Here is a 21,340-nt window from a genome sequence, read left to right on the forward strand (position 1 = left end):
TTCTAATACCCTTGAGATATCCGTGAGAATGCTGAAGGAAGTGGTCTCTGGGAGCTTCCGGGGAAACACCAGCTATGTTTAACCAAGAAAGTGCTTCCCACCATAGAGGCAAGACTTTATCACAGCTGAAGAACAAATGGGACGCATCCTCCTCACTAGATCTACAGAATGGGCAATATACGTTATTCAAATCCACATTCCTCCTCCTCAAATTGACCTTTGTTGGTAGCCTATCCTGAATCAACCTCCAAGCAAAGTGTGACACTTTACTTGGAACTTTGAGCTTCCATAATTCATTAAACACTTCGTCATTATTTCCCCCGGATAAGTGTCTACTGAGCACTTTGTAAGCAGTGCCCACTGTGTATCTCCCGCTGGGATCCACCCCCCAACCCCAACTATCTTGCTGATTAGTTTGTACTACCACACCCTGTCACATGGTGAGAAGCACCAGAATCAGGGTACCAACTCTGCCCTTGAGTTGGAGTGTGAGAGGAACTAGCTAGATAAACTTGAGGATGTTTAGAAGCTGGTTGAGTGATCTGAGGTGGTTGAATGTACACATATTGAGGTTGTACAGTAGCTTGGGAATGAGCAGGTTGAGCATATACATACTGCACAGGTTGAGCATATTGAACTTGTACAGGAGCAGGTTGCACAGCAGCAGAAGTATGTGTAGAAGCAGGAGCAAGATAGGCTGGTGCTAGAAGCGTAGGAATGTAATTTTCCTCCAACCGATCTGACTTTTTCCTCTAATAAAGCTGTTGTAGTTGATGGTGTTGTAAATATAGTTACTTGTAATTCCAATTCCTTTTCCATTTGGCACTCTAGGCTTGGTCACCTAGTGCTGCCACTATGAAAATTGTACTCAGACTTTGTAATGTTCCAAATATTAATAAAGACTCAACAGATTTTTGAAATCACTGTTGTCTTGGAAAGTCACATCGACTTCCTGCTTCTTCTTCCCTTACTGTCTATGATAAACCTTTTGACCTTGTTTACACTGATCTGTGGGGCCCTGCTCATTGGCATCACCCTCTTGTTTTAGATATTATATTTCCTTTGTTGATGCTAACACAAGGTTCACTTGGCTGTACTTACTCAAGAACAAATCTGATGCTTTAGAGGTCTTTAAACTATTTAAAACTATGGTTTCAAATCAGTTTAACTCCTCTATTAAAGCTGTACTGTCTGATTGGGGAGGGGAGTTCAGACCTTTCACTAAGTTCTTAACTGATCATGGTATTCAGCACAGACTTATAACGCAAACACAAACATGTTGTGGAGTTGGGTCTCACTCTTTTGTATCAAGCAAAACTGCCTATTCATTACTGGGATCATGCCTTTGTCTCTGGTGTGTTTCTTATAAACAGATTGCCCTCCTCTGCTATTGGTGATAAGATTCCATATCAGAAATTTCAACAAGCAAGCTAATTATTTCTCAAGGTGTTTGGCTGCTCCTGCTTCCCTTCACTGAGACCTTATAACAAACATAAGTTACAGTTTAGATCTCAAGAATGTGTATTCTTGAAATATTCTCCTTCACAAAAAGGTTACTAGTGCCTTGCTGCTTATGGCAGGTTATACATCTCTAAAGATGTTACCTTTAATGAGAGAGCTTTTCCTTATCCTTCTCTTTTCCCTGAACCATCCTTGTTAACCTCTGAAGTCCCTGATACTGCATCTACCCTCACTGTTTTACTTTCTACAGTATCTGTTAACCCCGCCAATACATCATCATCTGCTGCCACTGAGAATTCCTCTTCTTCCAGTGACCAGCAACCTCCTTCATCACATATTTCCCATACCCAGCCTTTACCTACCAGTACAGCCTTACCTGCTCAGCAAAATCCTCCCTCGATTCCCACACAAGCAACCTCACAACCTACTATCAGACCTGATAATACACATCCTATGTGTACTCGAGCCAAATCTGGTATTACTAAGCCCAGAACTAATCCTACTCTCCTGCTGGCTTAGAGTAGTTGAAAGACATTCTTCCAACTCCTCATGAGCTTGCAGGGTGGTATAAGTGTATACTGTACCTCAAGTATTTTTACTTACTACAGTTAGGTGTTGTTAGTTTGTTAACTATAGTTGTCAGTTCTCACTGTCAACTATATAAACTCTTCCTGTATTGGATAAAACTGAGTGATAAAGTGTTTGAGAAGGTGGGAAAGTGTTTGAGAAGATGAGAAAATTGAGAGAAAAGACTGATATTATTCCTAGACTGAAAGTTTATCTTAGTTGGTTACAATGACAGGTATATATAGACCTCTGAACCTTTACACTAGCAGTAACAGAGAAATAAAACAGTATTTGAGAGCCAGCCTTTCAACACAAGTAAAGTGTTGGATGATGCACTTCTCCTATTATGGTCATGGCTTAAAGTTATGGAGAAAGACTTTACAGTGCACTACAACCAGTGGTCCTCTCAGCTGGGAGATGCCTTTGGGTAAATAGGAAAGGAGGGTACATGCTAGGATTCTCTGTAGTAGATGCACCACAGGTGTAATCCTAGGCTTGGGTCCAGCTGGTCCCTAATATGAACCTCTAGGAAAGTATGTGGTACCAGCTGTGTATATCTCTATCGTTTGTATTTTCAGTACCCCTGGTACTCTGCATATAATATTTTTTTTTTATCAGCAAACTTAATATTTGAGTACCAGAGGTACTAACAGTACAAGTATCAATCCAGAATTGGTCTTAACATAGTTTGGCCAATCTGGAAAAACATTTAAATAATACAGAAGTCTGCACTGCTATTCTATCCTATTCTATTTAGGAACCCTGCTCTGATGTTAGAAGACCAGTAGTTGTAGTGCATATTAAACCCCTTCTCCAAATTTGTAAGCCACGTCCATAGTAGGAAAATTGCGTCATCTAAAATTCCGTTGGCATTGAGTGAGCCATTTGAGAAGATAATAGTATTCATGTGCTTCCAAATGGTCCATGTCAGTGCCATCCACCACCATTTCCATCTACTAGATCTCATCCCTTCTGACACTCCATAAATGTGTTGAAGAAAGTGCTGCCTTGGTTGGTTTGGGAAAACTCCCGATAAGTTCACCCATGATAAAGATTCCCACCATATTGGAAGAATCTTGCTGCAAAAGAAGAATAAATGACCTGCACTTTCCTCCTCAATTCCGCAGAATGGACATCTTGAATCTCCAAGCTGAATGTGACGCCTCCTCAAGTTTTCTCTAGTTGGTAGTCTATCTCTTATTAGTCTCCATGCAAATATGATAATTTTAGACGGAAGCTTGAACTTCCACAGCTCCTCATACACTCCATCTTGTTGCTGATCAAGTGAGTCCCCCCTACACACTTCGTAAGCAGATTTAGCCGTGTACTGTCCATCCGGTTCCGCCTTCCACACCCATTGATCAGATTTGTGAGGCTGAATTGGGTGGCTTGTAACGACTGATAAAAATGACACCGCCAAATCTACTTCGCTATCAAATAATGGTCTTCTCCACCTAAAGTCCCATTCCCAACCTTCTTCTTTGATGTCCCCCATCTGCTGTATTCTTTGGTGCTGCTGATTAGAAATGCTGTACAACCTAGGGAACCTTTCAAGTAAAGACTCCTCTCCCCCCATCCATACATCCTCCCAAAATTTGAACTTATCTCCACAGCCAACCCTCCATGCAGTTGTATTCTTCCACATCTCTCCATTATACGATTGATTAAACACTAGCTTTAGGTCCCTCCACCATACTGATTCACCCTTCCCTCTAGTTATTTCACTTAAACCCCTCCAACCACCATACTTCGATTCTAGTACCCTAGCCCACAACTCCCCATGACTATGAAACAAATTCCACTTCCACTTGCTCAGCAGTGATGAATTGAATAAATGGATATCTTTAACTCCTAGTCCCCCATGCTCCTTTGGCAAACAAACGGTTTCCCATTTGACCCAAGCTATTTTGTGTTGCTCCTGGTCTCCTCCCCATAGAAACCTTCTTTGCATTCTGACTAACTTATCCACGACCCTGCATATAATATAATTATCTATTTTTGCTGAGCAAAAAAAAAAACACTAGCAGTAACAGAATCTAACCAACTAACAGTAAAGGCTAACTGAATTAACTAACAGGATAACTAAATTAACTTACAAACTAACTGTACTAACTAACAGACTAACTGAACTAACTAATTCTGTTATCAGATATCTAATGCTAGAGAAGTGCTGTTAGCAAAGGCTAACAGCCCTTACAAGTACACACAATTACAAAACTGTTTATACAGTTATACAACGCATGCTCTAATATTCTAATATCCTGTAACTGTTTTCAGTTAGGCTGAATAACAATCTGTTTCTCAATCTCTCTCTTCTCTCTCTCTCTCTCTGAATTGTAAAAATGGAAATCAGGGATGGAGAATAAGGAGGGAGAGTTGGCCTCTTGAAGAGCCATAGTAGGAGACTATTGTAATTCTTGATCAGTTTTGTCACCTTGGCCAGGACTTAATCAACATTTTCCAGAGAATAATTTTGTTTGCTTTTGCTACCAGTCTAACAGCCTCTCGTTTTTATTTTCAAAATGGCCAGTATTAATTACTCAATCTAAAGGATAAATATAAAAAGATAAGAAAAAATTATAAATAAATATAAGTACAAATTCAAAGATTAAAAGGATAATTTATTTTGGTTCTTTTTATTCTGTTCTTCTGTTGTGAATAATTTGCAACATTTTTGGATAGGTTATCTTTTTTTTTGCTGTTCTGTTGTTTGATGATTTTGGTCTGATGACTGATTATGCTGGAACTTATAGGTGATAGCTTTTTTGTACACTGCAATGAGATGTGTTGATTTGGGGTTAAGAACTGCGCTTATAGTCACACCTGTCAACGTGCTACATAATTGGCGTCAAGAGTTCATCAAGTGGAGACCATCTGAGTTAAAGCCTCTCAGGGTCTTCATGCTGGAAGATGTATCAAGGTTTGCTTATTATTTTGTTGAAATCATTATGTTATTCATAAGAGTTAAGATGTGTAACAGCATACTAGCCTATCCAAGTTAAAAATTATTTGTCCTACACTTCCTTCTATAATAAATAATCATACAAACTAATCCAGTGGTGGCCTTGCATTTTTAACATATAAAGTGCCATTCTGTGTAAATTTGCCTTTTTTTTTCTTCACATTAATTACGTCAGTTTTAATTTGCATATTTGTAAAAACAACCTCAATTCTTAAATTTGGTGGCTCGGTCAAATCTGTCCATATGTTGAAATTAATTCTTGATAAAGAATCTTTCTATTTTGTGTTTGTTGAAAGTTTTTATGTCTTGTACTATGAATGCTGTATGAATACTCATTTAATTATTTGTTTTGTTTAACAAAAATACAATAACATTTATTAAAAAATCTAAACAAATATAATTTATATAAGCATCAATCATCTTAATATTAGGCTAAAGTTTATCAATCATAATAATAGATTCTTTTAATAAAAAAATAACACCCCCCACCCACCCCCCCCCCCCCCCAATGAACTGGTGTTAGCTGGTTTTTCATTGGTAGGACTGGCTGGTTTGGCCCAACTATGCCTATTTGACACGAACAAACCTGTAATACCATCAGTTTAATTGCAAGATCCATTTGGCTACCCTTCAATTTTTCTTATTTTCAACACAAAAGTCATCTTATTAGTATAATTTCCTTTTCCAGAGATAGAAGGCCAGAATTGCTTGCAAAATGGAGATCTAAAGGTGGTGTCTTTTTGATTGGTTATACTGCTTTCCGGAACTTGTCTTTTGGGAAGCATGTGAAAGATCGACACATGGCCAGAGAAATTTGCCATGCTTTGCAGGTAAAATTCTTGAAATAGCATCTCTTCTTGAAATTTGCCATGGCCAGATAAGTCTACTTGTGAATCAGTTGATTTATTTATTTTTTTTATCAGCAAAGATAATATAAATAGATCTGAGTACCAAAGGTAATGAAATACATGTATTTGGATGGCCATACAGTTGGTTCCAAATCAGACTAAATAGAGTCTAGTAAGGAACCAAAACAGGCTTCACGAAGCTATAAAGCTACTGCTAATCTCTGTGACTTTTCTTTCCTAATACAAAAACCCTTCTCTAATATTACTAGACCACTGATTAAAATGTACTGAGAAGTCCTTCTCCAAGTTCGATAGCCATGTCCACAATAGAAAGGATGCCTCGTCAATCAATTTATTACTATCGAGGGAGTCATCAGAGAATATGATCTTATTCCTCTGCTTCCAGATGGTCCATGTTATAGCCAGCCACCAGCATTTCCATCTAGTAGTTCTTATCCCACCAGCCGTTATGAAACAATGTTGTAGGAAGTGTTGCCTTGGGTCTCTCCGGAAAACTCGAGAAATGTTCATCCATGAAGATGATTCCCACCAAATAGGGAGGATTTTGCTGCAATGAAAAAATAAATGCCCTGCTTCCTCTTCCATAATTCCACAAAATGGACAGCTCCTATCTGTGACCTCTATTTATCTCCTGTGCAAATTTACTTTAGTAGGCAACCTATCTCTAAGTAGCCTCCAAGCAAATACTGCAACTTGGATTGGCACCTTTAACTTCCACAGCTCCTCAAAAGCCCTATCCTGTATCCCCTCATAACAAATGATTAGGCATAATGACAAATGATTAGGCATTAATTTCAATTATCTTGATATTACTTAGGAAGTCTAAGAGTATTTGAAACATCTGGTGTTTGAGAGAAATTGAGTATTTAAATTTCTCGTAATTTGTATTATGAGTGCATTAAATATAAGAGCTAATAAAGGACCAATTGCATAGCTATTTTTAAATGTTGACTGCACTAACTATATTTGACTAATATTCAATGTGTTACTAAATTATTAAATATATGCTGGTGAATTTAGGGCCCATTTGTTTGTTGTTTTTAATAATAAAAGTTTTTTTTTAAATTAAAAGCATTATTACAAATTTGTATGATAATTAAATAAATTTCTTGAACAAAAAACGAAATCATTTAAAAAAGGAGCTTTTCTCAAAATCTAGAAAGAATAGCTCATGAAAAAATCTATTTCATAAAAGCATTTTTTCAAGGCTTATCAAAATACACCCTAGACTAACTGAAAACATTAACTTTTTTCAATTTTTTTTTTTGCTCGGCAAAAGTATATATTTGTATTAATTGAGTACCAGAGGTACAAAGTTTACAATTAAGGGTGCCAAACACAAGGTTCCGATATCAGACTTGAAGTAGTCTAGATAGGAACCAGTGCTTGGAAATCTATATAACAGATTTTGTGCAATTACTGTAATGTGTAATCCTCCTCTAACAAATAAAACCTAATCTGAGATTGCTCGACCAATGGTTATAACTTGACCCGAAGTCCTTCTCAAAGTTACGCAGCCAAGTCCGAAGTAGGAAGGCTGCGTCGTCCATGATTTTGTTGGCGTTGAATGTATCGTTGGAAAAAAGTATCCTATTCCTCTGCTGCCATATAGACCATGTCAAAGCTAGCCACCAACACTTCCACCTGTTGACCCTTACACCCTCAACCGATCCATATATGTGATGGAGGAAATGATGCTTTGGGGTTTGCGGGAAAGGGCCCACGGTGTTCACCCAAGACATCGATTCCCACCATAATGGACTGATTTTGCTGCAATGAAAAAACAAGTGGCCTGTGTCCTCCTCCAAGCTGTTACAAAACACGCATCTCCTATCATTTATTTCCACTTGGCGTTTGTGGAGGTTTATACTTGTGGGTAGTCGATCTCTGAGTAACCTCCAGGCAAACGCTAATACTTTACTAGGTGCCTTTACCTTCCACAATTCTTCAAAAGCTGTATCCTCTGTCCCTTCACATAAAGCCTCCCTCATCATGTCAAAACGCTTCTTACTTTCAATTAACTTCAACGATAATTTTTTTTTGTCTACCCCTGTAAATTATTATTATTATTTTTTGTAGATTGTTTGATGATGACAAATAAAATTTAGGGATGTAGGTTGAGAAAGTGTTAAACCCCCAAGGTTAAGGTGTAAAATAAACAAAAAATGTCATTAAAGTGATGCAGAAAGACTTGAAGGGAGTTATTTGAAGAAGTGAAAAAACAGAGGAGATTGTGCAATTTAACTTAAAATTAAAGTGGGGTTCATAATCTATATAGAAATATAGCATTGCTAGAGGCAACACAACTAAATAAGGTATCCCAAACATTGGATACTGCTGGAGAGAGGGATTTCTGGTTAGAAAAAGGGGCTTGACCAAAATGAGTCAGTTGACCGGGTCCGGAGAAGAAATGGTTAGAAATAGTGGAAAGATGTGTCACAATTTCACCAGAAAGCTGTTGGATGGGTTATGTAGGTAGCATGTATAAAGTGACGACCTGAAACTGAGGTCCTACAGATCTGCACCTGCTGGTTTTATTGGTGGAATGGATTGCACACAGGGAAAAGACAAGTAGATATGGCAGCCACATCAGAGAGGACAAGGACACTGAAAGGAGACAGCCACTTAAAACTAACACTGGGTTAAAACAGAGGGTATTAAATATTGTAGTAATGTAGTTGTACATTTTGGGAATGCAGCAGTAGAGCAGTAAATGGATTAGGACTCCTAAAATTTGAATAATCCTAATATTCAAATTTGTGTCATTTGCAATTGCATTCCTTTTTCATTTTTGGTATGTTGCTGCAGGATGGACCTGACATTCTTGTTTGTGATGAAGCCCATATGATAAAAAATACTAAGGCTGATGTAACTCAAGCCTTGAAACAAGTAAAATGCCAGAGAAGAATTGCGCTTACTGGATCACCTCTTCAAAACAATCTAATGGAATATTACTGTGTAAGTTTGTGTATAAGTTACAAATTGGATGTTCATTAAGTTATTGCATGCAGTCTTTGACTCTTGCATTTTATCTGAAATAGATGGTTGATTTTGTAAGAGAAGGTTTTCTTGGAAGCAGCCATGAATTTCGAAACCGGCAAGGATTTCTTTTCTCTCATTGTACTGATTTTTACTGGAATTTATTAAATCTGAGTCTCTAACAGAATATTTTTATTTATGTGCAGCTACCAAAATCCTATAGAGAATGGACAGCACACCAATTCAACTCTGACCGATGTGAAAATTATGAACCAGAGGTCTCATATCCTCTATGAACAGTTAAAAGGATTTGTTCAAAGAATGGACATGAATGTGGTGAAGAAGGATCTACCACCCAAAACTGTCTTCGTGATAACTGTCAAGCTATCTCCCTTGCAGAGAAAATTGTACAAGAGGTTCCTTGATGTGCATGGGTTCACTACTCAGGTGCATCCTGAAATGTTAAGGAAGAGATGTTTTTTTGCTGGGTACCAGGCATTAGCTCGGGTAAGTATGCCTTTGAGGAACTTAGTAGTTAGTAGTCAATTTAAGTGTCTGAGCAATATTAGTGTTAGTATATATTATAATTATAATAACCTGTTGAAGGAGTTAAGGAAGCCAAGGTGTTTTTCATTACAGTTTTTTGTTGGCTGTTTTATTGATTTGGGTAAAACACTAAAAATTCAATAAATATAAATTCTTGCATGGGCTAGTTTGCTTATATCTCCTCCCTAGTTATCAATTAGTCCTGTGTTATTTCAAAACGAACAACTGATTTTGATGTACGTAAATTCATAGCTTCTATTTTCCAAAGTTGTGCCTTTTTCTTTCTTTCTTGTAGTTAGTTCTTCTAAAAGGAGGTTAGCTTTACTGTTTTGTCAAAAATATCAATCATTATTTATTAGTTTGTTGAAATTCACTATAAGCTAAAAATATTTAAATAACTTTGTTAACTATGATGGTGATGAATAAATTTGTCTGTAGTAGATATGGAATCACCCTGGGATCTTGCAGTTGACTAAAGAAGTCAAGGATTATGTAAAACACGAAGATGCTGTTGAGAATTTTCTTGTGGATGATAGTTCCAGTGACGAGAATTCTGATTATAATGTACTTGCTGGAGGTAAGTCTTCATGAATAGGATACATAGGTACCTGTTCTTTTCTGCTTCTAATATTTGTTTTCGTTATTGATTAATATAGTTATTACTTGATCGAACTGTCTAATTTCAGTGATATTTTTTCCTTTTGTACTTGCTAAATCAATTATTATTGTTAGTTTTATTGTAAGTGATGAAAGTGGCATTTGTTTCTGTATTAAATATTGAGATAATACACTTAGCAGGGACTTGTATTGAGGAACTACTGGTTCTGACTTCTGAAATGTGTGAACATAGTTCAGTTGTCTTTAGTGCCATCGAGTTTATGATGGAACAAATACGTTCTCTCTGTTTTGGAGGCACAATAAGAACTGGTCAAATTTCTTTTTGGATGGATTTCCGAATTTTACTATTTTTTAATAAAACATTTTTTTCTTGTAATATATAATCTATTGACTATTTTGAGTTTTATTTATTGTTTTGTCATTTGTTCTTCATATCATGAATTTAACTTTTTATGGTATTTTTTAACAACTCATTACCTTGCAGAGAAGATGAGATATGCAAATGACTTGCTGCAAAGGAAAGATGATAATGGCTTTTTCCTGAAGGTATGAAAAGAAACAAAATACGGTATTGAATGAGATTCAGTGTTAGTTATTTTTGTTGTCCTGTCCTGATATAAGTGATATTACATTGCATGAATTGTAAACTGAATCGCTTGGTATGAATTGTGCTTTTAACAAGCATGCTTTCGGTGGTGATTCTTCTTATTTTTCACCTTCCAGGGTTGGTGGAATGATCTTCTTCATGGAAAAATTTATAAAGAGATTGATCACAGTGGCAAAATGGTTTTGCTGATGGAAATACTAACTATGAGTTCTGATGTGGGTGATAAGGTGTTAGTTTTCAGTCAGAGCATACCAACCCTAGACCTCATTGAACTTTATCTCTCAAGGATACCTCGACGTAGCAAACGAGAGAAGTTTTGGAAGAAAGGAAAAGATTGGTATAGGTGAGTCCTGATTTTTTAAAACCTGTTCAACTTGATGCTACTCTTTTTAATCTTCTAATTTGTTTTTTATTATGTTTTTTTAAACTCATTTTGTGGTTCTAAATGCTCATTTACTTTCTTGAAACACTCATCTGAAGGCATTATTGTTTTAACAGTCTGGGGATGATTTTTTTTTTTGTGTGTTAATTGTTGCTTAGATTTTCTAAATTATTTTGGATTAATGTTTAATTACTTAACACCCTTCTGTATTGATCTTTTTATTGGCTTGCTCAAATTATTCTTGATACTTTGCAAATTTTCTGATTTGTTTCTTATCTCTTTCAAGCAAGTAGTATTAGAGGATATCTTTCAGATGTCATGGGATTTAATGTATCATTTTCACTGGAGTTCTTAATTAAGCATACTTTGGGATTTTGGATCAATTGTCTCTGCATGTTAAAGGTTTTGTTTCTTCTGGTTATTTCTTACTTTCCCTTTTATGAATTTTGATTGTGTTATTCAGGACTTGTATAATCTGTATGCTTTTTATTGTTTCATGTTTCTTCTCTCCTGTATTGGTTTCATCTCAGAATGCACATGTGTTGTTCGATCTTGGAACTTCCGTTATCTTAATACTTTGTAATTTAGATGGGTTCTATTTTAAGTAGTTTTTTTAAAATTTTATTTCATTCATTATTTTCTGAATTTTCTGATATGATTTAACCTCTAGGTTGGATGGAAGGACTGAGAGTTCTGAGAGGCAGAAGCTTGTTGAGAGATTTAATGAGCCTTTGAATAAGAGGGTAAAGTGCACTCTGATTTCAACTAGAGCAGGCTCTTTGGGTATTAATCTTCATGCAGCTAATCGTGTTGTTATAGTTGATGGTTCTTGGAATCCAACATATGATCTCCAGGCCATCTATCGATCATGGAGGTAAGATCCTGTTAATTTTTCCCTTAATCAAGATAAGTTTTCTTCTGATTAAAAAATTATTTATAAAATATAAAGTTTAGAATTTGATGTGACTGTCTCCTTTACGGAGAATTCTTTCAGTGAGCAGTATCTTAGCTCATTGTCTTTTTAGAGGGGTTTCCCTTATATCTAACAATAAGATGTGAAAGTTGAGACTTACACTCTTAATTACGGTCACCAATATTTTCTTATTCTTGCAAAAGCATTTGCTCATTGTGCGGGAAATTAGGTACTTTGTTGATACAGTATTGTACACAATTGATATCACTGTATTTGCAAATCAAAATCTTCACTTGAATTTTACTAGTTTGGCTGGTTTCACTCTGGATAGACCCTTAAAAATTAAAAGGATACATGTTTTATATTTGATCATTTACAAATTATTTAATTTGTATCAGTTGACAAACAATGTGGTTGAAATCAAAATAATTTTCATGTTTGTAGGTATGGGCAGAAAAAGCCTGTGTTTGCTTATCGATTGCTGGCTCATGGAACTATGGAGGAGAAGATATATAAGCGCCAGGTAATACAACATGATGTGCTTCTATAGTTAATTTGTCAATTTTTTTTCTAATTCCTGGAAATGATTTGAATAGGTAACAAAGGAGGGGCTTGCTGCTAGGGTGGTTGATAGACAGCAGGTGCATAGGACCATTTCTAAAGAAGAAATGCTGCATCTGTTTGAGTTTGGTGATGATGACAACCCTGAGACTTTGGTTGATCTAAGTCAAGATAATGAACATCAAGACAACCCAATTTTGGTTGGGCATTCACTGAAACACACAGCACCACATTCAAATGGAACTAGTTATTCTGATAAGTTAATGGAAAGCTTACTTAGCAAGCATCATCCAAGGTAGGTTCTCTTGACTTCTGGACTATTAGAGTATTGCAAGAGTTCAAGTTACTCAACTGCTCTCTTTGTATTAGTTACACTAGTTATTATTTCATTTGAGACTCTTCTCATGATTATAGTGTCTCTCTCAGTTTGACTTTTTGGTATCTTTTCACATTTTTTACCCTGGACTTCCTACAAGTAGTATTGAAGTGAACAAGAGCATTTTTTATTTTGTCAACATCATACTTTTTCATTGACAAAAAAAATGGAAGGCGATGTCCTATTTTAAGTATTGTTAGATATAAAATCCCCTCATAAGCCTACATCCAACAACTTAACCTTTTGGGATAGTTGATTCATGATGTGCTATTGGAGCATATATGACCAAGTAGTCAAGACTTGATCATTGCTGCTCAATTTTTCTCGATAAAAGTTGAGTTTTAGCCCAAGATACAATGAACGTGTGCATTACCCATGCTTTAAGCCCAATAGGTTGTTGAATGAGGAGGCATGTTAGATATAACATCATTATTGAGCCTTCCCCCAAGAGCTTAATCATTTTGGGATAATTAGTCCATGACAAATATAATTGACAAGCTACTGCAAGGCAGGTGCATTTGCAAATTTATAGCAAAAATTTTATCAAATTATTTTCCCTATGAACTCAAATGATATAGAGGAAACCAAAATCAAAAAGGTTTTGGGTTTGGTTCAAGACTTCTACTGGTGGTCTTTCTTTAGTAGGTCATGTTTTGCGGCGTACCTTTACCTTGAAATTGGGCAACCTTCTCTCCCGGAAAAAACTTTTTTGGCTAAAATATTTTTTGTCCCAATAAATATCGAAAAGTTCAAAATTCGCCCCTGCATAATTTTTGGTATGTTTTTCGTCCTCGTAAAATCAAAATGTGTTGTTTTTTGGCCCGGAGTTAGGCTTGGACGACTCCAAGCCTACGTGACATTTTTTAAAACTTAAATTATAGGCTAAAATCTGTTTTTCATCTCTATAAACATCGAAATATTTGAAATTCATCCCTGTAAAATTGAGTCTGTGAAAAATTGAAATTTTTTAGTTTTTGGCCCGAACGTAGGTTCGAGTAAATCCGAACCTACGCGTCACTCTTTCATTGGTTCCATTGATGGCTATGAGAGTGGGTGATTTTTGGGGGTTGAAAATCGCCACAAAATGCAGAAAAAAACCCCACAAATTTGTAAATTTCACTTCCCTAACCTCCTTCTTCCCTAACTTTCTTCAACTTCTCCGTCCACCAGGCTAATTTGATAGAGAGGTGAATTCGGAAGTTAGGTTGTTGAGTTTGTCAGCGATGTTTGACGATAGAACATTGAAATTGGTATTCGTAACGTTGAGTTTGAGAGTGAAGATGTTAGGTTTTCGAAAGAAAGAGGAATTCAAAGAAAAAGATGACAGGGTCAATAAGGTGGTGCTGACCATTGCAGTTGGACAAAACATTTAAGAATGAAAAAGAAGAAAAAAATTGTTTATTTAAATTCGAAGAAGATGAAGTTAGGGAAGGAAGTTAGCAAAGAGGGATTTACAAATTTTGGGGTTTTTGCATTTTGTGGCAATTTTTAACCCCCAAAACACTCACTTTCATAACCATCAATGGAACCAATGAAAGAGCAACACGTAGGTTCTGATACCCGAACATATGTTTAGGTCAAAAAGTAACAAATTTCAATTTTTTGAGGATGGAAAAAAGACTTGAAATTTTGCATGGACGGATTTCGAACATTTCGATATTTATATGGACAAAAAGATATTTTGACCTATAATTTAAGTTTTAAAAAATGTCACGTAAGCTTTCAGCCTAGTTTCGGGCCAAAACACAACGCATTTCAATTTTACAAGGACGAAAAACAAACCAATAATTTTGCAGAGACAGATTCCTAGCTTTTCGATATTTATAGGGACGAAAAACATATTTTAGCTATTTTTTTTTTTACCAAAAGTATGTTTTTCCATTTTGGACTCTAGTATCCCAAAGTTTCATGTCTGAGATGCATTTGTATTATATTATTGTGTTTTATTTTTTTTAGAAGGAGTTGCATTTTTTCGTTTCACCTTTGACTAAAAAGTGCACAATATTATTATAGTTTATTTTATATTTCAATATATCTTCACTTGTTTCATGGTTTGCAATTTATATTCTAAGTTTGTATGTAAGAGGGGCTAGCACCTAAGTATAGGATAGGAATAGTTGGCCAAATGAAGGATTGAATCTCTGCATCATCACACCTGTTTTAAAAGTCTCAGGCTAGTGTTAATTGTGGTACGAGCTTATTTGTAATATTTTGTGTTCCTAGAAATTTATTGATTTCTTGTGAAATTATTTAGACAATTTTTCAAAGGCTACTCTAAAAATAAATTGGTATATTTAGAAAGATATTTTTAAAGAAACTAATAATAGGCATTGATTTTAAATTTGAGTGTGATAAGAGGAATAAGTTTCTTGGAATAAGTGAGTGGTTGATTCTGGTTGTATATGTTTGATTCCTGGTTGCATATAGATAAAATCTCTGATAGGAGAGTTTGGTCCACAATGTTGGGGATGTTCCTAGTATGAACAAGATTGTTTCTTGTAGAAGATACTTGTGATCCTAGACCAAAAAAGCATTGAATCAAGTAACTTCAAATTTTCCATTTTTGTGCAATTTTCAAGGTAAATTAGAATGTGTTGAAAATAATTTTCTTAAATGTCATGCTACACATCTATTAGTTGACTCATGATTTCACTGTCAACTAACAGATAATCTAGAAGTTGATTTAGAGGTATTATTGATTCAGATCTGTTGTTGAATCCTCCCATTCCTCTGATTGTAATTTATATTTCTGCAAATCTGATGCAGTTTTATTTCCCAGTCCGATTATTCTGCAACATTCTGTGGTGAAAATGATTTATAATTAGTTTAGTTATTAGGTTATATAAGTTGTTGAGATGAACATTTATGCCTGTACTTATTATTTTAAATTGGGAACGAATATTCATTACAAAGGTTTTTGTTAAGTCTCGTTAAAGTGTTTTTTGACTTTTTTTGGTTAAACAGACAAATCCAAAATCGGATGTTAATTTTTTTTAATTACCCTTTTAGTTTCAACAATTGGGACTAGGTGTGTCAGAAAGTTGGAGATGGAAGCAATAAGCATCTAAATGATTTGTATTTGTTATTGCTTCTGACAGTCCTACACCTGACCCAACCAAAAATTATGTCTGTTTCAGTTATTCACTCATTCAGTTATTCCTAAATAATGTGAATCATGTTTTTGGGCATATCTCTGCATATGCATCCAGGTCACATGTGCTGTCTGGATCTTGAGTTTAGCACGATTAGGACACTAGCTGAACCGGATATTTTAGTGGCTGGATTTCTGCTATGCTGCAATAGTATCAATAAAGATTTTAGTTAAGTAATAAGTACATAGACTAACGATTTTGTGCTAGAGTTAGATCTGTAAAAAATATGGATGCTTGTATTTAATTACTCTCAATTTTTTTTAGAATAAGTAGGATGTATCTTACACATAAGCTAATCTATTTTTTTGTAACAGGTGGATTGCCAATTATCATGAACATGAATCCCTGTTACAAGAAAATGAAGAGGAAAAGCTATCGAAAGAGGAGCAAGATATGGCTTGGGAGGTTTACCAGAAATCGTTGGAATGGGAAGAAGTGCAGAGAGTACCACTTGGTGAGTCTATTATGCCCGAACAGAAGCCAGAAATGCCAATTGCGATGCCCCAAAATGTATCAGAAAGCTGCAGCATCTTGCCAACTAAACTAAGCAGGCGTTTCACGATACGGAAATGCACCAACCTTGCGCATATGTTGACACTTAGAAGTCAAGGAACAAAATTTGGATGCAGTACTGTCTGTGGGGAATGCGCCCAGGAGATTAGGTGGGAAGACTTGAAGAAGAGATAGGAATGTGGCAACATGAAGGATGACACAATTTGATCTGTTTATATATATGATTAAATCTTTTTTTTTTTTTTTTGTCGTAAATGGTTATTCCCCATGCTAAAATCTTTTATGGGTGAAACAGAAATGTTCCTCCCATAAAAATGAAATAGAAATGTTTCGTTTGTTGCTGTAAGCAGTTAATGGCTTTTCTTTAGCTAGGCATGTAAAAATCAAGCTTCGTGGAATATCAGGCGTGGCCTACTTCCCGGCAATAATCTGCAATAATGCAGTGTCAAAAGAAAAATTGCTTCTTAGGCAACATTGAGGCTTTACTTGCATAATTACTCTTTCCAAACTCAACATGAGTTGGATTTTGGAAATTCACTAGGCCCAAAGGATGTCTTAATATAGATTGTTTACTAACAAGAGTTTTACATCAGTATTGAAATTCAAACCCATATTTTTATAGAATATAAATTTAATTCTTACCAATTAGATCAACTTTTGTTGATTCATTTATCCTTAATTTTTAAGATTTTAAGATAATATCACAAGAGGAATCACTCACTTTATTATTATGAGAAAAATATGACATTTCTTACATTTTTCAAATAAATAAGAAAAAATATTCACTACTACCAAAAAATGGATAACTTACTTTACTTTTATTATGATTTTAAAAATTATAGTCTTACATAAAGGTGGTATATCAGGGGAATATGCAAGTATTTTTCCTAACTAGTCATTTCCTCACTTTTATCTCACATTTCCCATTGGCATAATTATTATTAAAAAAAATTAACGTTCAATTGCCTGTAGCATAATAATTTGGGTTTGGCGACGAAGCCTACACAAAATTATAACACCTCTGCGAAAATAACAATTTCTTTCAATAATAAAGTTACTTTATTTTATGAAATGACAGGTAAACTTTCAAGATACAACAGATCAGACAAAAACTTCCCAATTCCAATCAAACGAACGCAAGTGAACTATTGAATAAAAGATATAGCAACACTCGGAATACTAGCAAAAAAAATTCATATTTCCCACTAAACACTGGCAACAAGATTATCATACAAAGAGATCAGAAATGTGTATACAACCGAGAACTCTAGCTCATACAAGTTTATAGTTTAAGCTAGGAACACATTCTTTCTAATGCACTTTTTGTAATTGATTAAAATTTATTAAGAATCACAAAATAATAAGAGAAACTCATCCAATAGGAAGTGAGCCCCACATCATTTGTGAGTCTAAATAATTCTCAGCTAATAACAAAGAGTGTATTAGAATGTATATTGCTATCATTCTACTCACAATTTTTGTGTAGCTATGTATATTGTTTTAAGCAACTCAAACATCAGAGAACTATAGTTCTTCAGGTCACCAAGAATGACATAAGTTGCTACTATGTAAGGTACACCCCCTTTACAATTGATTGATGATGATGATGATGTTGATGTCTTGCTCCATTTCACCTCTCCCACAATGACATACATAACACATACTAATACCAGGACATAAAGATATTACCTTAATCAGTTTGCATTCCTTTCCCGCTAAAACGAGAGAGGAAGCAGAACTAGCAATATTCATCTCCTAGCCAGTTATCCTTCTCCTTTGGACCAGTTGGCCCCTCCTCACCATAAAGCTCAGTTGGAAATAGTTCAAATAAGTTCTCCACAGAAAATCTAACAAATAGTGGAAGCAGATTTATTATCTTCTCTATCTCAGACCGTGAATCATATACAACGGTAGGACCCCACTCTCTCATATACTGCAACCAACATGGTTCTGTAATGACTCCTTCACCAAGATACTCGGCCGCAACAATCTGATATTTGACACTCGAATCCACAATAAATTTGCTTTGAGCTGCATCATTGCGTACTCCAATTCCTAGTTTGGATGATCCCTGAAGGTACGTCCCGGGATGAGGGAAGCTAGCATGGCCATCTTTTGATGAATAAACAATTGGCTTATTCCCCTTATTAAACTCCAGATCAAATGCATGTATCCATCCTCCTCCACTATGCTGAGAGAAGTAAACAGACCATAGCTCTCCGGTGAAGTTGCTTATACGAAGGGTAAAGTGCTCCCAATCACCTACGTGTTCTCCTATCTTGCTCATCTCAATGTTCATCAATGCCACTTTAAGGGTGGCAGGTCCATTGAAGGGGCAAAAAACCCACATCACAATATCAGTAAAGGCTCCTCCCAATGCAGGTTTCACATGAACATAGAGTTCAGCACTCTCTATGTTTCCCTTCTTTAGATTGTTTCTTGCATCTCCATCAGTAGGCAAATCAATCCAAAATGCACCATCATTTGTTCCTCCACTAGGTAAATTTGAGCCCTGATAATCTATAGCTATACCTTTCTTATTGCCTGCTGCATGCAAAACTGCTCCATTCTTAAAAAACCATTGCACTGATGATGGCAAGTACTTCTCATCAGGATGGAAGTATACAGTGGGACCATAATGCTGAATAAGTGCATGAATCTGGTTCTGATTTGGCATCGCATGCAAGGAAGAATCAAGATTCTTCAAGCACATGATATCCACCACTTGCTCAGAATCAAAATAGGTACTGCCACAGAAGAATGTCCCAACATCTACACCTCTAGCTAACATACCTCTATCACAGGGTTGTGTGTTCCAAACCTGAAATGAATCTTTTGCATATTTTGACTTTACAGTCAGTAACAGATCAGAAGTCTCACAAGTTTCTGTGAGATCATCTCGCACGCATCTAACTTCTTCAACTTCAGGTTCCTTAGGACTGCTAGTAACTACTATGCCCATGGCTTTATAACCTGTTGGAGGGTTTGGCAACCAAAAGTAAACACACTCATCATGTGAATCCAGGCTCCATATTAACGAGTAGTTAAGTGGCTTTTCCAGAGCAGGAGATTCTAACACGGAGGCATCGAAACTAGTTTCACGGGCCACAAGAACATATCCTCTCAATGGCTGGTGATTGGACTGGCAGTAGTAACCAAGGCAGAAAAAGCCTTCAGGAATTTCCAAAGGTCTATAAAATGTGAAACCAAGCGATTTCCCATTCAAACTTGTGCATCTCCAAACCTTCTCAAAATTGTTTACTTTTATAACTTCTATTTCTCCAAGGCATATTCTTCCACTTGCAAAACTACCACCTGACCAGATCACTCACAGGCTTAGATAAATCAGATAATTAAGCCACAAATATTTGACAGCATAGCCACAGAAGATCATATAGTTTGAACCAAACAGAATAAATGATTATCGGTAGAAAGGATTCAATTTTGATGTATACTACAATAAAAGTGCTTACTTGATGCACAATTGCTCAACTATCAAGCAAAAGAACAAACTAAGCTTAGCATTTTATGAGTGAAAAATGTGGATGACTGGAAGTTCTACACAAAGTGCTGCAGTAATGAATTAATATTGTTCAATTCTCTAAGGCAAACAAACATCCATCAATAAGCTGCACAACATTTGACAAAACATTTATAGTGTTAAGTCAAGATAAGAAATTCCAGTTGGAGAGTTACAAAAAAGGTAACATCATAAACCCTTTTCCTACTATAAAAACATTTTCTTTTAACGGTCTATTGAAGTGAAGCAATACGTGATGGAACACGGTAAACGAGAGAACCATGGAATTAATGCCACTACTTCACATCCAAAAAAAATTATAATAAATAAACAAGGCATCTATCTTCTCTGTGCTCATAGTGATGGAATATTCGCAAACAACTAATTGTTTTCAAAATATACCGCGAGATTGATAAAAGAAAATGACGTATAAATAGCAAGTAGCAACCCATCTCAATTCTGATCCAATTACCTCTGTAGCTTGAAATTAATAGACCGAAAACAGTTTTTCTCAAAAATGATATAATATATAAAGTAGTTTGGTTTCTCGTTTGATTGAATGAAAAAACAGTGCCTAATCGTTGCAATTCTATTAAGAAGAGAGAGAGAGAGAGAGAGAAGAAAAAGAAAAGCCCATCAATCAAATCCAGAAGGTTGTTTAAAAAGTCAATGCTAAGAAGATACCTTGTGGCCATTGAGGAAGGGGCGAAGGCAGAGAGAAGGGAAGAGGATCAGGGTCAGTGAATTCAGGGACAGAAGAATCCCAGCATAAACTATTGCACCCAAACATCTCTCTTCTCTTCTCACAAAGCAACAAGATGAAGAAGAGAGCGCTTTTCTTTTCTTCTTCTTGCCTTCAAAGAAGAGAGAGAGAGAGAGAGAAGGAGATTGTTCCAGCAATAGTAATAAAGGAGAAAAGTGTTCAACTTTCTCCTCCCTGTCGTCTCTTCTCTTCTTGTTCTTGCAGAGAGAGAGAGATGATTCTCTGCTCTTCTCTGCTTTAACTTTAATTAGTTTCGAGTTTTTTGATGTTGCCTTTAGTAATTTGGAAGCTCAGAGTTCGGTGATTCTCCAAACTTATTATTTATTAATTCATAATTAAAAAATCTAATATAACCTGCAGTGACTTTGCGTAAACAATGTTCATTCGCCACCTCGTGGGTGTTCTAAAACACGCCTTCATCTTCATTATTCAATTATTACCTTTGTTGTTGTTGATTAAGACACATTTCTCTCTTTCTTCAAATTTACATCTACGCATAGTCCACAAGCATATATTAAATCTTTCTACATTCACTCTACTTATTCACGCTG

The 21,340-nt window shown here is 35.8% G+C and overlaps 2 protein-coding genes across 6 annotated transcripts in view; one reads left to right on the forward strand and one right to left on the reverse strand.

The window, feature by feature from the left end:
- Positions 1-16,978, forward strand: part of LOC100794911 (protein CHROMATIN REMODELING 20) — a 39,769-nt gene extending 22,791 nt beyond the window's left edge. For all 5 annotated transcript variants that reach the window (XM_041005764.1, XM_041005763.1, XM_041005765.1 and 2 more), the window contains 12 exons: positions 4,782-4,948; positions 5,679-5,820; positions 8,668-8,817; positions 8,901-8,956; positions 9,045-9,345; positions 9,826-9,961; positions 10,487-10,548; positions 10,726-10,952; positions 11,662-11,865; positions 12,349-12,427; positions 12,501-12,760; positions 16,308-16,978. In XM_041005764.1, coding sequence (XP_040861698.1) covers positions 4,782-4,948; positions 5,679-5,820; positions 8,668-8,817; positions 8,901-8,956; positions 9,045-9,345; positions 9,826-9,961; positions 10,487-10,548; positions 10,726-10,952; positions 11,662-11,865; positions 12,349-12,427; positions 12,501-12,760; positions 16,308-16,680 — 2,157 coding nt within the window. In that variant the 3' untranslated portion in view covers positions 16,681-16,978. The remainder of the gene's footprint in view (positions 1-4,781; positions 4,949-5,678; positions 5,821-8,667; positions 8,818-8,900; positions 8,957-9,044; positions 9,346-9,825; positions 9,962-10,486; positions 10,549-10,725; positions 10,953-11,661; positions 11,866-12,348; positions 12,428-12,500; positions 12,761-16,307) is intronic.
- A 726-nt stretch (positions 16,979-17,704) lies between these two features.
- LOC100788778 (uncharacterized) lies at positions 17,705-21,159 on the reverse strand. The gene is made up of 2 exons (XM_003536086.5): positions 20,711-21,159; positions 17,705-19,821 (listed from the first exon to the last, which is right to left on the reverse strand). Exons 1-2 carry the CDS (start codon positions 20,814-20,816, stop codon positions 18,245-18,247), a joined length of 1,683 nt encoding a protein of 560 aa, XP_003536134.1. The 5' UTR covers positions 20,817-21,159; the 3' UTR covers positions 17,705-18,244.
- Positions 21,160-21,340: the final 181 nt, after the last annotated feature.

The sequence above is a fragment of the Glycine max genome, chromosome 10, assembly GCF_000004515.6.
Source record: "Glycine max cultivar Williams 82 chromosome 10, Glycine_max_v4.0, whole genome shotgun sequence".
Taxonomy (NCBI): Eukaryota; Viridiplantae; Streptophyta; class Magnoliopsida; order Fabales; family Fabaceae; genus Glycine; species Glycine max.